Here is a 16,281-nt window from a genome sequence, read left to right on the forward strand (position 1 = left end):
ACTTATTAATAGTCAAAAGCGATCGTAGGGTGAATACCTCCTCCCCCCCCCTCCCCACGCCATTTCCCCAAATCATTTCCCAATCATTTCCCCAAACATTTTCATCAACATGTTGATACAGCCATTTTGTTGAACACAGTTGAAGGGTCTGGAAATTATGTCTTTGAGTATGACACCCCTCCCCCACAGGCCTCCAGGCTAAGATTATAGGTTATGCCCTGGGGGCATCTAAGGTATTTATAAAGAGCGTTGTCGTAAAAACTTCAAAAAGGACTCATTCGATTGGAAATTGAGAGCCCTTTTTAATAGTTGAAAGTAATCGGAGGAAGAATCACCCCCCCCCCTCCCATGCCCACGCCTATCATTTTTCCAAACATTCTCGATCAACATTTTGATATGGCTACTTAATTCAACGTAGTTGAAAGGTCTAGAAATTATGTTTTTGAGGATAACAACCCTCCCTCCATAGCCCTCAGGACAAGGGTCGTAAGTTATGCCCTTGGGGCATATAAGATTTTATAGAAGTTTTTGTCGTAAAAGCTTCAAAAAGGGCTCATTCGATTGGAAATTAAGAGGATTAGTGCCTGTTTGATTAGTCGAAAGTGAACAGAGGGCAAATGACCCCCCCCTACGCCCATCATTTCCCAAAGCACTTCCGATCAAAATTTTTAGATAGAAATATTTTTCAACGTATTTGAAAGGTCTGGAAAATTACGTCTTTGAGTATAACAAACCCTCTCCGGTCCTCAGAGCAAGGGTTTTAAGGTATGCCCTGGGGGCATATAAGGGTTTCACAGAGAGCATGGTCACATAAACTTCAGAGGGGGCTCATTAGATTGGTAATCAGACACTCTAGTGCTTTTTTTAAAAAGTCAAAGTGATCGGAAGGCATCTGCCCCCTCCCCACAGACACACATCGTATAGTCCCAAAATACATGTAATAGAAATTTTGAGATTGCCATTGTATTCAAAATAGTCTAAATATTATATAACAAGGCTTTGAGGTTAAAAAAAAACAACAAAAAACCAGAGATTAGAGGCAAGGGTTATAAGTTATGCCCAGAGGGTATTTAAGATTTTTATGGAAGGCATAGTTGTTTGACTTTAGAAAAGGCTCAGTCTTTTTCCCTGAAAAAGACTATGTCAACATAAAACAAACAGAAATAAATTAAAAAAACTTTTTCCACAAAATAAATTTTTTTTAAAAAAGTAAAGAACTCTACTAAACCAAAAATGAACAAAAACAGAACCAAATAACCTAACAAGCATATAACAAGCACAAGTAGTATCAACAAATAAATGAAACCCAAAACAAACAGAAATTAAAATAAATAACAGAGTCAAACTCAAAACGAGCAGAAATTAATATGAGTAGGGTTGTCGGTTTAATGTATGCTTTCAAAATTTAATGTACCCTATGCTTTCAAAAAGCCAGAATATAATTTGTAGTTTACTGAAAAAAATTCTTTTAAATGTTTTAATTTTTATAACTTTAAGAATTCATAAATTGATTAAGATTTTAAGGAATGAATATCAGCATATGTACATTAAACCGACAATGCCCATTTTTTTCTGTAAATTCATTTGAATTTTTTTTTCAGTAAAGTACAAATTATATTCTGGTTTTTAGAAAGCAAAGGGTTTTAGAACCCTACTCATATTAATTTCTGCTCGTTTTGAGTTTGACTCTGTTAATTATTTTATTTTTTGTTTGTTTTGGGTTCCATTTATTTATTGGTACTGATTTGTGGTAGTTGTATGCTTGTTAGATTATTTGATTCTATTTGTGTTCATTTTTGGTTTAATGGAGATCTTCACTTTTTTTTAAAACTTATTTTGTGGAAAAAGTTTTTTAAATTAATTACTAGAAACAATTACGTGCTTTTTTTCACAAATAAATGTAATTCATTTTTATTAGAAAGATTTTGAGTGCCTAAGCAATGAAGTTCTTTACTAAGCTTCTTACTAACAAAATAATGCTCACATATTATTTTCATCTTCATTCCGCTCTTCGTCAGAACAACGATCTTCTAATTCACCAGTTATTTTTCGCCAGTATCTGGGTGGTCGATATGCCTTGCTACGAATATCACAGTCATTATCTTGAGAATTCGATCTTGAAGCACCGTAAAAGGATTTATGTCTCATTACGCGGGGATGGACTGCTGTCATTTCTTCCTAAAATATAAGAGCAAGTTGTTTTAAAAGCCTTCTGGGACTTTAAGTATTCCGGAGAAATTGTCGGTAGGTGTGTCTTCAGTACTGAATTGTGATCGCAGAGTGATCGTTAATAATTTTCAAAAAATGCTGTGCAAACAGAGCAGAACTATTAAGAACTTCTAAATGGGACTCTATTAAGAAATGGTGTTACACAACGATACCAGTGAAAAGATGAATCTAACAACTGTTATTTCTTCCGAATACCTTACAGTTTTGATTTCCGAGAAAAATAGGGAAAAATTAGCATTATTAGAATAGTAACTGTGATAACACAACTATTTGACACATAAATTATAGGTGTCATCATATTAATTCAGTAGCAACTGAGAAAATGAGTGTGGGAGGGAATCTAGTTGCCCCCCTAATCTTTTTGGTTTCTTAAAAAGGCCACTAGAAATTTTAATTTCCCTTCCAGTGAGGCTCCTCTCGATCTTATAGGACTATTAGTTCGATAAGATTGCCCCTGAGAAAAACAATAAAGCAAAAACAAATAAACATCCATCCGTGATCTTTTTTGTGGCAAAAATAAATCAAATTTTTGCAAATTAGAGCTTGAAAGCTCTATGGTAGAGTTCTCTGATACGCTGAATCTGACGGTGCAACTTTCATTCAGATTCCTTGACACTTTTTTTTTGGGGGGGGGAGGGGGGGGAGGGGTTTTGGGGCTATTTTGAATGTGTAGGCATAAATAAACTTATCAAATTACCCCATTTAGGCTCAAGTAAAGACCGATGGGGCCTCTATCAATTTATTCCCCGGCAACTTCGTACAAAAGATGCGGTGGTAAAAATATAGTAGAATGCTCATTCGATTGGAAATTGAAGATCTAGCATGCTTTTTAAGAGTATAAGTCATTAATTTAAGCACAATTCTTCTCAAAAATTGCATTTGTTTGGTGTTCCTTCTGTGATTTTTCATGCTTCATAGACCATACAAACGATACAACCACTCCTGAGGCAAAAATGACGTATTTATGCTACTGAAAAGTGCTCATAAATATGACGTAACTCAAATGAATTTTTTCGGACATTAAGCCTCTTAAAGAATTTTTAAGAACTCGTAATATATCTAGATGATTTTTTCAGGCCCAAAAATTCCAGAACGACAATTTTCCAAGAAAATATGGAGCCGATTTCGAGAAACAACTTAACCATAAATAAAAAAAAATAAAAAAAAATAAGTTTACAATTATTGCCCGTTTAAAGATACACAAATATACATATACATATACACACACACACATATATATATATATATATATATATATATATATATATATATATATATATATATATATATATATATATATATATATATATATATATATATATATATATATATATATATATATATATATATATATATATATATATATATATATATATATATATATATATATATATATATATATATATATATATATATATATATATATATATATATATATATATATATATATATATATATATATATATATATATATATATATATATATATATATATATATATATATATATATGTATATATATGTATATATATGTATATATATATATATATATATATATATATATATATATATATATATATATATATATATATATATATATATATATATATATATATATATATATATATATATATATATATATATATATATATATATATATATATATATTATATATATAATATATACCGCGCCGCCGGTAAGATGTCGGCGGCGCGCCGCCGGTGCGATCAATGCTGACCGCAAACATTAATGTTTTCCTTAGTCTTATATGTATATATATATATATATATATATATATATATATATATATATATATATATATATATATATATATATATATATATATATATATATATATATATATATATATATATATATATATATATATATATATATATATATATATATATATATATATATATATATATATATATATATATATAGACCCTGGCGCCGCGCCGACAAGGGAAGACCAATTTTTGGCGGGGCCAAAAATAGCGCGCCACGCCGCGCCACCGGTAAGATGTCGGCGGCGCGCCGCCGGCGCGATCAATGCTGACCGCAAACAATAATGTTTTAATCAGTCTTTCTCAAATCACAGCTTAAATTTACAACAGATTCAAGCCTATTCATGAGTTCAAAAGTTCACAAGTCGCTGGCTGGAAACTGGTCTTCTTCGTTATTCATCAAGAGAAGTAGAAATCTGGTAGAAACGAAATGGCTGTGACGTTTCAGAACCCTTGCATAATACGAGTAGTTGAAGTATCTATTAGCTATGTATTCTTAACATAAATAATCATCAAAAATTAGTAGTTTTTTTCATCGAGCATTACTGCATACAAAACTTCAAATACAGTATCACAAAATTCGTCAGTTATCTGGGTAAAAACTTTGAATATAACTTTGAACTTAGAAGCTTAATTTTTTCATAATGCCCTTTGCCTATATCTGCTTTGTCACCTTTAAAACAGTTGAAATGGGCGACTTTGATATTCATTGTTTTTTGCTCTTTTGGATTCCTAAAAAGCCTTCTTGTATTAAAAACCGGTTTTTAATAACAATTTAAAAAAAAATACATTTTAAAGTTTTTTTTTGATTTCCTTATAGAATATATGTCATGTAGGCTAAGGCTGAACTGCTGCTTTTTTATTGGTTTTGGCTGCTCTTTTGGATATTATTCATTTTGTATTTTCGTAATTCAGTCCGAGTCATAAATTCAAAAATGCCTAACATAAATCAAATTATAGACTGCATCTAAAGGGAGTAGATTTATCATATTAAAAAATTTATAGTGAAAAGTTCGTATCCGACCATGTCAATTACAAAGGAAAGTAAAGCACTTAATTTTGTATTTGGTATGAATAAAAATTAAATGCCATCTATCTTCTTAGGAAAAAAAAATGAAAAGCTCATCTGTTTAAAATGTAATTAAATGAAATAATATGCAGACTGAAGTAGCTCCAGGAAGATGTTGGGATTTTCATCCTAGTTCGCGACTTTTCGTCCAAACAAAATGTTAGGACACTTCTTATCAGTTATTGAGTTTAAGCTTTGAATTCAAGATGTTCCCAAAAATTACCAAATTTAACAAAGTAGCAACAATAAGTCACAAGTGGTCAAAATGCTCAAAGACTCATCTTTGATCCCCACCCAGGCTCAAAGCTTCTGCTATGGTCATTTCCATGGAAATCTCCAAAGAGTTTCTTTTTAAAATAGCTTTCAAGCGTAGTTATGGGTATTTAGGCTTTTGTGCTTTTCTTCAAAGCATTGAAAAAAGTGTTATAATATTCCAAATGTTACATTTGTTATATTTGTGCATTTTTTTGGTAATCATTTGTGGGGTGATCGAATTTTGTAAACCACTGTAGATAACCCAAATTGAAAGCTTTTATTATGACCTGGCCTTTTAATGTAACTTGGGCACTGGACAAAGGGCGCCATTGTCACTCGAGGGCAACGCTAGGTGGGGATGTCGATATCGCTTTCGTCACACCAATTCGTTTTAGTGTGAATCTGCCTGGTACTTATGAATAAAAGTTTTCAAAATGTACTAATTTCATCAATAAGAAAAAAACGGGCTTGAAGTATACATTCCTTTTCCTTTTGATGAAAAAAACACGCAAGGGCTATATGAAGTATCACTAACAAAAATCTTGTTAACTTTTGTAAACTTTTCAATTTTTCGGTATCCCTTATTTCAACAAAAAAAAAAATCAAGGTACTGTCACTTAAATATAATAACTCCCTATGCCCTCCCCCCTCTGGATACCATCTTGATAGGATACCGTCTCTGCTTCAAATAAAAAAAAATAATTAACTTATTGGCACCCCTGCTTTCAGAACAAAATCGAGGTATTGTCATTTAAATATGATAGCTCACTATCCCCCTCCCCTTGGGATACCACCTTGATAGGATGCCGTCTCTGCTTTAAATTAAAAAAAAAACTTTTTGGGATCCCCGCTTTCAATAAAAAAAATTCGATATATTATCATTTAAATGTAATACCTCCCCCCCCCCCTCTGGATACCACCTTAATAGGATACCGTCTCAGCTTTCATTAGAAAAATAATTTACTTAATAATTAACTAGGTCACTATATAGTTCAAACTTATAGTTACAAACTATATAGTTAAACAGCTTAGTGTTCCTTGAAAAAAAATATTGAGCGTAAGAGTAAAGGGGTACAAAGACAACAACAAAAATGTCGAAATTATTCAGATATACCTCAAATTATTGAAAAACTGAGTCATAGATTCACCTTGGCATTCAATAAGATCCAAAAAATCTAATTAAAAGGGAGCAGACACAAAAGCCAAATTAGGCCAGTAGCCTATGAGAAATCACAAAATACCCAAGACAATGAACAGGTCCTGATGGGGGGCCCTGGGTCTATCAAAATATTTCAATGGTTTCCCAGGGAATTTGATATCATTTTCCTCTGTCTGCACTTAAAATGAAAAAAATAATTATCGTTTTGGCATCCCTGCTTTCAATAAAAAAATGAAGTATTATCATTTTAAAATGATAGCCCCCTATCCCCCCCCTATTGGCAATAATTTGCAATTTATTTATGAATTATAATTTTTGGCGTAACTTCCGGTTCAATCTTTAATTCTCCAACCTTGTACATAGCTTAGTCTATAGCTAAGTTTTGTTTCAATAGAAGGGTTTTTTTTGAGGGGGGGGAGGTAAAAAATTTTCAGAAAGAATATTGAATTTTATTTTAGGTGTTCAACAATTGAGTATTAAACATTAAGAAAATCTTATCTAAAAACAGCAAAAAAAAAAAAAAATACAAATTTACAATTCAGCTGTAGAAACAATCTGCCGGCTGTCAATTTCAAAATCCAACTGAAGGCCGAAGCTGTATAGTAGTGAATGCGTTCTATAATTCTATTCAACTTGAAAATAAAATTCTTGACTACGAATGATGTAAGAAATAGCGGTTGGGAAACTGCATTCGAAATGACTTAAACTCATTTCATAAAGACGATACTTTTTTTTGCCAACACACCTATGAAGAACTGTGTATATTACAATATTTGCAATTGCATATTGCATCTGTCAGGTTTTTATGCAAAGTAACAAAAGAGATAAAAATTAATGAACAAGAGAGTAGTGAAGAATTATGGTATGCAAAGTTATATTTGGCAGGGAAAGTTACTGGTGATAAATCGCTAGGGGGGGGGGCACCGTGATTGCGTTATTTTCATGGATTCGGGGTAGAAAATTTTTTTTCGGGGTGACGCATAGATTTTTGGGGAAATACCCAAAAATTTGGGGATAGTGCAAGCCCCGCTTGATTTCTAATCAGGCAAATCGAAATAATAAACCACACGAGAAGGAAAACCTCCGACTTTGCGGTTGACGCAATAAAGAATTGCCGCAAATCAATTTGAAGTCGACCGAACACCACCACCTCTGCCGGCGGTGGCGCGCCTGTGGCGCCCCGGTGGCGTTACGACACTTCGGCGGCGTTCGCCCAGGCCTCTCGTCGGCGATGTTCGGTTGATCCGCCGGCACGGCCCCGGAGTCTATATATATATATATATATATATATATATATATATATATATATATATATATATATATATATATATATATATATATATATATTTATTTATATATATACATATATATATATATATATATATATATATATATATATATATATATATATATATATATATATATATATATATATATATATATATGTATATATATATATATATATATATATATATATATATATATATATATATATATATATATATATATATATATATATATAGTTCTGGGAGCCCAGCACGGCTACACGGAAGGCATCTATATATGAATTTGCATTGTCACTTGTCTCTAAAGCTAGATAATGTGAGTCTCTTTTTCATGTCCTGACGTCACCACAGGTTCGATAAAACAACCCTGAAAAAATACGAATTATTCCTTAAAGTTGTGACCTATTCAGATCAGTTTTGTGGCCAGAAATGTTAATGTGCCAGTTTTAAGAAAAAAACAACTATGTAGATGACTTCAAGGCCGGGCTCCGGCAAGGCTACACGACAGGCTGTTATATATTGATTCTTGTTGTGGCTTGTCTTCTAACCGCAGACATTGTGAGCCTCTTCTTGATGTCATGACATCTCCATATGTTCGATACAACCACTCTGGGAAAAATACAAATTCTTCCTTGAAGTTGTGACCTTTTAAGGTCGTTTTAGTGGCCAGAAATGTCAATATGCCAATTAAGAAAAAAAAATATGTAGCGGATTTGGAAGCCAGATTCCAGCACTGGGTATGTGGTAGACTTATATACGTATATTGTTTCTCGTAAGTAGTAACCTCCAAATTAGTCATCTTTGTTTGCTACTCTTTCCTCAGGAAACCGGAGGGGTCCCCAGGGGAAGGTCCGTTGAAGGGTCCCAATGACTTGTGACCTATACTGAAATGCATGAAAACTCTAAAGAATTACACTCTATTATATACTTCTGTGAAAAATTTAAATTTAAATTTTTCTGTTTATTCCATATTTCAGCAAGAAAATGTTTATATTTCAGTAAGAATGCTTCTTACGAAACATCTCTCAAGATTTCGTTAAGAATATTTTTTACAAAACATATCTCAAAACTGGTAAAGATACTTTTCTCCACTAGAAATTACGTCTGCAGAGATTGTATGTGGCCACAGGTACCACAAAATAACTCCTATTGGGCCTTCAAAGGCTAGCACCATCTCTGCTGATTGACCATTTTTTGTCAAGAAGTAGTTTCAATATGCTTTTATCATAATTATTGAGCTGTCCTAGCCAAGTGGTTAGCACGCTAGACTTGAAATCCTTTGTCCTTGAGGACAAGGGTTCAAACCCTGGTGTTGCTGGTTATTTGGTTTGGAACAGGGGTCAGTGCCATGATTCTGTAAGCTTAGCCACAGTCGACCCAACTATAAAAGGATTCCTGGAGAAACTGGGGGAAGGTAAACCAAAAGGATGTGCGAAGAACAAGATGGTTGGTCCCGAACTCCACCTTCCACTTACTGGCTGAAGGGTCGTGAAACGGAGATCACCCTACCAGTAGGCACTGTAAAGTCCAATGCCGTATTATTTACCCCTTTTTTACCTTTTATCATAATAATTATTAAGGTTTGCTTCTGTCTTTTAATGATAAAAACAAATGCTTGTAAATGCTCCAACATTCATTTTTCACATGTAATTCTAAGAATATTGTCGAAACTTTTTCCTGTAAAACTAATGTCAAAAGACCATAAGTTAAGGAGCTCCTTACCTAAGGATGAGAGTTCCCAGGCACTCATCCAAATTAAAAAGGACCTCATAATGAACAGGAAACTTTTGCATCTGAGCTGTATTCAAAGAAGAAAGGCTTATATTACTTGTGTTTTATTTAGCTTCAACGCTATATCTTATGCAGAATGTTTTTTCTATAAATTGATAAAGCCTGATCTAGTATTTACCTACTTTCATAGTCGGTGTCATCTTCTAAAAGAAATTTAAATCTGAGTATTGGTTTTCTTATGCCTAAGTGGGCTCGGGCAATTATAGGCTAAAAACGTAAGCCTACAAAAAAAAGTTGTGTGTGTTTTCGTGTGTGTGCAAGAAATATAATATTTGTGTGTGTAAATTGTTTCCTCTGCACTAAAATATTATATAAACTAATCAAGGTAGAAGCATGGATATTTATGCAATAGAATTCTGAAACCTGAGAGCATACATAGGTTACAAAAATAAAAAGAATATAAAATAAAAAGATAAAAACCAAAAAACTGGAAATTTAATGTAAGACTGCAGCTGTGATGGCTGACGCCCCAAGCTACTGACCGTGGTGAACGAAGAAGAAAAAGGAGGCAACGTCTGTCTATATTTGCGAGCGCCAAAGACCCAAGCAGGCGGCGAATGCAGTAATAGCCATCTTTTTACTGGCTAAAGAGTCGACAGTTACTATTCATAATAGTAAACGTTAATATTACTCTAATGGTATTTTTTGTTGTTTTTTTTCTGTTAAGAAATGATTGTATCAGTCAGTATATCACAAAGGATTTGACCAATGACAAAAGTAAACACCAAGAAGCCACTTTTTATTTATCGATGCTCACAAAAACACAGTATTGATGGTTTTTAGTTATCAATTTTAAAACACTTTTTCCACAAAACAAGTTTTTCAAAGAAAAGTAAAGAGCCCCATTAAGCCATAAATGAGCTGAAATAAAGTCAAATAACCTTCCAAACATAAACTACCACAAATCACTATCAATAACTAAATAAAACTCAAAACGAACAAAAATCACAATAAATAGCCGATCCAAACTCAAAACGAGCACAAATTAACATGAGTAGGGCTAATAACCCCCATTCCTTCTCAAGACCAGAAAATAATTGGCGCTTTATTGAAAAAAAATGAATAAATAAATAAAAAAGACCGTAGATTGTCAGTTGAATTTACTGATATTTATTCCTTAACGTTTTAATAATTTTTTATTTATTAAAGTAAAAAACAGTAAAAACATTTAAAACATATTTTGTTCAGTAAAGCGAAGATTCTGATTTGACATTTTCGAAAAGCCATCTTGTAGGGTAGCCATAAATTGTAAAATTTCAGTTAAAATGACATACATTTTCTGAATTTTCAGGGTCTTCTAGGCTCAAGGCTCTAGGCAGGCATGCCTTTCCAAAAACTAACCTGACAAGTATGTGTCCAATAAGAGAGTCATTCATACTCCTGCCATTTACCCGTGCCCCAGCCATTTAAACATTTCCCTCTCAATTACTTGGACTATCTGTCTTGGCTTTTCTCTGTCTACAATTACCCAGCCCAGTCTTGATGCAACCGATTGCCCAAAATACTTGATAAATTCAATTCAGTGACTAACATTTTCTGAATAATTTTACATTTTTGAGCTGTCTTTAAAAAAAGAAGAAGAAGTAAAAAACTGATGTAATATATCCGTGTCTACTTACGTCTCTCAAGTTAAACGTTATTTCTAGATTGTTAGAAAAGGATTCAGCAAATTCAGGGTACATATCCAGTACGTCAAGCAAGTCATCTCGAGTAATTTTATGTAGATCACAGTATGTTAGAGCACGAACATTGCATGAAGATTTTCCAATAGTAGTGTGTTTGCAAGGATGCTCACCAAAAATGTCGTCTTTGCCTAGAATACAAAAAACAAGATTATCAAACGAACTTTTCTCATTTTGGAGTTTGATATTTTAATCTTTCTAGAGTACACTGTTGCATTGACTAACTGCATCAGGTAGTTAAGGGTGGTTTGGTAAATCTTACAAATCTGAAATATGGCAAACCTAATACCTCGATAAATTCGATTCAGGAAGCTGAAAATAAGAAAAAAAATAGTTATTTTTCTTTTAGCAAATGTTTCTACTATGAATAATTCCATTGACATTTATTAAATAAAATGTACCAGGATTTGGGATAAGTATCACTCTGCAAAACTAAGAATTTTAATAGATATATACGAATTACGAATGAATATAATTTTCACTATAATCTTTTCGCCTCAGATTTATTTGTATTTTAAACATCATATTTGGCCGTATGTTTAATCAAACAGTTCGTGATAACGAATTGTAAGTAAGGAACGAATCGGATCAATAGTAGCCGAAACTCTGAAAACGGAATTTTAATACCAATAGATACATCAAACAAATAGAATTTTATGCTGATTCCAAATATATAAGATTCACTAAGTTTAATGTTCTCCATTAAAAGCTAGAAGCCTGAGAAAACGTGTTTGATTTAAAAAAGGTGGGGGAGGGGAACGACCCCAAAAGACAAAAATTCTAATAAAGTCGCATCATCTGATTCAACGTATCAGAGAATCTTACTTCAGAGGTTTCAAGCTCCCCTCTGCAAACAGCCTGGAATTTTGTATGTTTTGCCAGAAGAAAGATCACGGAAGCGTGTTTATTTCTTGTTTTTTTTTTCTCAGGGGTGATCATACTAAACCATTCGGAGGTCCTAGAATATCGGAAGAGGAAATTAAGAGCTTTAGTGAACTCCTTAAGTGACCAAAAAGGTTGGAGGGCAACTGAATCCCCTTCCATACCCATTTTCTCCCCAACACCATCCAATCAAAATTTTGAGATAATGATTTTTCAGCACATTTAAAAGGTCCAATAACTATCCCTATGGGGATAATACCCCCCCCCCCCCAAACAGCCTCCGGGGGAAGGATTGTAAGTTCTGAAACTTGCCCATCGCTTACGTGTAGTATTTATTATAATAAATACACTTTTATGGGAGGATTTTCTGCTAGGAGGATTTCTCTACACGGAGAATTTTCACGGGAGATACTTTCCACTTCAGAAGGGGGAATTTCCGGGAAAAATTTTCCACGGAGGGTGTATTTCCGGCATGATTTGAAAAACGAATTTTTCTTTTTTGACTATTTGGAGCAAAGTGACTATCTCAAAACTTTTATCGAATGTCCTCGGGGTTTAAGGATAGGACATGTAAGAAAAAAGGACAAAGGAGGGGTTGGTGGCCTTGTAATTATTTTTAAACTCTTAAATAAGGCACAAAAGCCTTCAAGTTTTCATTTTGATGATCCATTTTATTTCTGAGGATATTGTAGATATCCTCACATTGTGTCTTTTACATGAACACTAGAGTTTCAAAAAATACCCTTAACCGTTCCAAGGTCTTATATCCGTCATTTTGAAAATATAGATGCAAAGAGTATATTTTGATGTATCTCAACATCCCCTTAAGTATCCAAAAAAAGCTTCAACTTAATAACCTTTGATATTCTTGCGACATTGCTGATACACACTTTTGACCACCTGGATGTATATAACATCGTATTATTTAGTTCAACATCCCCTCAACATTCCCTGGGAGTTTCAACTTAATATCTTAAGTCACACCTGACATATTGTAGACGCGTTCTCTTGACAATCTGAATACGCGTAGTGTCTTTTGATTTAGTTCAGCATCCCCTGAACATTTCCTAAGAGTTCCAACTTAATATTCTTAGATGTTTCCGTGATATTGCAAATAAACCCTATTGACAACCGGGATGCACAAAATGCTTTTCCACTTTGTTCAATATCCCCGTCAACGTGCCTTAGAAATTTCAACTTATTATCCTTAGCCGTTCCTGAGATATTGCAGACACGCTTTTCACAACATGAATGTACTTGGTGTATGTATTTTAATTTTATTCAGGTTCACTTTAAGTTTAAATGCTGCATTTTACTTTTGTTCGAAAGTTCCTTTCTTTTAAGCGGATACGACCTCTTTCAGCTTGAAAAATGTTCTGTCTGCCCAGCCAGCTTAAGATGGAAAACACCATAAGGGAGTTAATCACTTAACAGCAGAATTTTGCTTGAGATGGGTATTTTCACTGTCAGTTTAAAGCTTCAAGGGCAAAATTCACGAGGAAAACACCAGCTGAGCTTGGAGAGCAAATTCATATTGAAAGAAGACACGCAATTACGCTAGCTCCATCTTTGTTTTAAATGATCAACTTGCCTCCCGTTAATTCTTTTGTTTTGTACTCTCTTGTTGAGAAGACGTGGCAAGATCGTAAAAGTTACCCTGATTTATCAAATCGGAACAAAATCTGCCAGTCATCAGAAAGTGAAAGAAAAAGCGATACCAATAAAAAGAAAAGCATGAAAGATTAAAAGCATGAAAGATTTATTGTAAGGAACTGACGAATTTATGTTGTCATTTCAAGAATTCTGCATCAGAGACCTTTACATTTTATGTGTACTGCTGGTACTAATATAAGGAGAAGAAAGTAAGTTCAAAAGTAATATAATCCTTATATCTGTGAACATTTCGTTCCTCCATTGCCTATTCTGCTTAAATCATATTATTTTTTTTCCGCGTAGAATTCTGTCATAATAGTTTACTGACATCATTTCAACAAGGAACTTTTATATTCATTTCGTTTCCGTTAAAGAAGGTTAGAAAGAGACTTTTGAGGGCATTTTAAATACAAGCCTTCTTTGGAATTTCTAGTTCAGTAAGATTACAGTGGCTTATTTATTTATTGAATTGAAAACCAGCCTACAAAAACTTGAAAAGGAAGGACCAAATGTAGGAAAAAAATAAAGAAAGGAAAACAATAAAAAAAAAACAAACAACCATTCACTAGCAGAACGATGAAAAGCGTGGCAAATTATAGCTTAGTACTGGAAAAATATCGACAAAGCCAATAAAAACCAATAAGAACGTCGAATTATAAATAGACCAAGGCCAAAATAAGAACAAGAACAAAATAAAAAAGAAGCAAACCCAAGGAAAAAAAAAATTAAACGAAACAAAAGCAAATTGACGCATACAGCATCAGCATATTCAGACATAAATATACCAAAAATACATCCCCGCTATAAATACACGCAAGAAACCAAATTACTTAAATATTTATTAATTATTTGACAACTCGTCATAATCACTGCTTTAGTACTAGCACCCATTCATTTGGACTAGGTTCAACTTTGTGATTATGTTTTCCTAATCGTCTAGCAAATGAGACTTCAGGGTCTACTAATTTGTTTTTAACAACAATCTGTGAGTTGCTGTACTATTGAGGCAGGCAGAGTAGATATTTATCAAATTGGAAAAACAAAGATCTGATTTTATGCTGATCAACTTTTGTTAGCAGTTTCCTAAAGGGAGTAGCGTACAGTATGGGAGGAAGTACCGTAGCATTATAAAGGCGTACTAGAAGCATCCGAAGTTTGCTTGAAACAATAGAAGCATAAGCTGCTGAAATTTTACATTTAAACTGATGAATGGAGTGTGGTGGATTCAGAAACCTATGGGGAGGCCTAGACATAACTATTCCCAAGAGCCACAAATGGAACTAAGTTAATTATTTTTGTATTAAAAAGGATGATCCTAGATTCAGCTAAGTTGAAATGTAATCCAATTTGCTGGTATTAAGCTTGAAGAATTTCTAAAAATTTTCCGTGATTCGTTTAAGGGTTCAGCTAATATTCAAAATATCGTCAGCATGGCATACCAAAGACAGTTTGATAAGACAGGTTGATTGAGGACATAATCAAAAAGGATAGGCAGAAATCTTGAGCTTCGATAATGCAATTATTGGAAAGACATGGCGATGCATCCTAGACGCTAGACTATGGGCCCCCTTCTTTAATAGAACAAATCTACTACAAGGATTGGGTGGCAGTTACCGCCCTTATCTAGCGGTAGCTTCAGGCGGATGCACAATATCGAATACAAATTCCAAAGAATGCAGATGACAGCAGGATTTGCTCCACGTTTAGGAACTTTCAATTTTTTTTATTTATTTATTAAATTTATATAGTCACAAATTTATATAGTTGTTAAATTTAAGTTACTTTTTTATATAGTTAAACCACTTTATTTTTTTTTTAATTGTTGTTACTTGTCAAAAATAGATTACAGAACGGGTTCAAAACGCTATTCAGGTATTACTATCAATGTATAATACCAATTTGCGGGTTTAAGTGTTTTACAAGAGTTTTATTTATTTTTGAATGATGCGTTATTCAACCAACTTTAATGATGGCCTATTGCAAACGACCTATATTTTTCAATATAAGAAAAACCGAAGAGAATTTTAACCCTTTTTGGCATGTTAATCGAAGATTGTTTTCCATACATCAAGCCCCCTATAATATCTTTTCCACTCTCCCCCTTTGGTATATGGTTTCGAATATTTTACCAACTGCAACTAGATCGATAGTGAAAAATATACTCATTCCCTACCGTTTAATGGTAATGGGGCTTTGTTGGATACTTCACACGTTGTTTACTCTTGCTCAAAAGCTCTATGTGCCAGAGTTTTAGATGTAGCTTAGGTAGAAATTCCAAACTACAATTAATAAATATTTTTTTTAGTGGGAGAATTTTTCTCTTGTTTTTTTCTTTTTTTGGGTGGGGGGGATTCTTGTTTTTGAGTGGTGGTTATGCGGTATCCAATTTTACATTGATGGCCCCAAAGCTAAGCTCTCCGTAGCTTCCAATAGTACGTAGCTTTCTGACTAACGTACTTATAGACTCGGAAAGAAATAAGTCGCCTCCAT

At 33.3% G+C, this 16,281-nt stretch overlaps 1 protein-coding gene across 5 annotated transcripts in view; it reads right to left on the bottom strand.

Moving 5' to 3' along the window:
- The window catches only part of LOC148956492 (voltage-gated inwardly rectifying potassium channel KCNH6-like), a 235,620-nt gene that overhangs the window by 17,197 nt on the left and 202,142 nt on the right, over window positions 1-16,281 (bottom strand). For all 5 annotated transcript variants that reach the window (XM_089095635.1, XM_089095625.1, XM_089095618.1 and 2 more), the window contains 2 exons: window positions 11,194-11,387; window positions 1,985-2,178 (listed from right to left, as the gene is read on the bottom strand). In XM_089095635.1, coding sequence (XP_088951761.1) covers window positions 1,985-2,178; window positions 11,194-11,387 — 388 coding nt within the window. The remainder of the gene's footprint in view (window positions 1-1,984; window positions 2,179-11,193; window positions 11,388-16,281) is intronic.

This window comes from Artemia sp. Qi Xiang Cuo, chromosome 1, assembly GCF_049724085.1.
Source record: "Artemia sp. Qi Xiang Cuo chromosome 1, ASM4972408v1, whole genome shotgun sequence".
NCBI lineage: Eukaryota > Metazoa > Arthropoda > Branchiopoda > Anostraca > Artemiidae > Artemia > Artemia sp. Qi Xiang Cuo.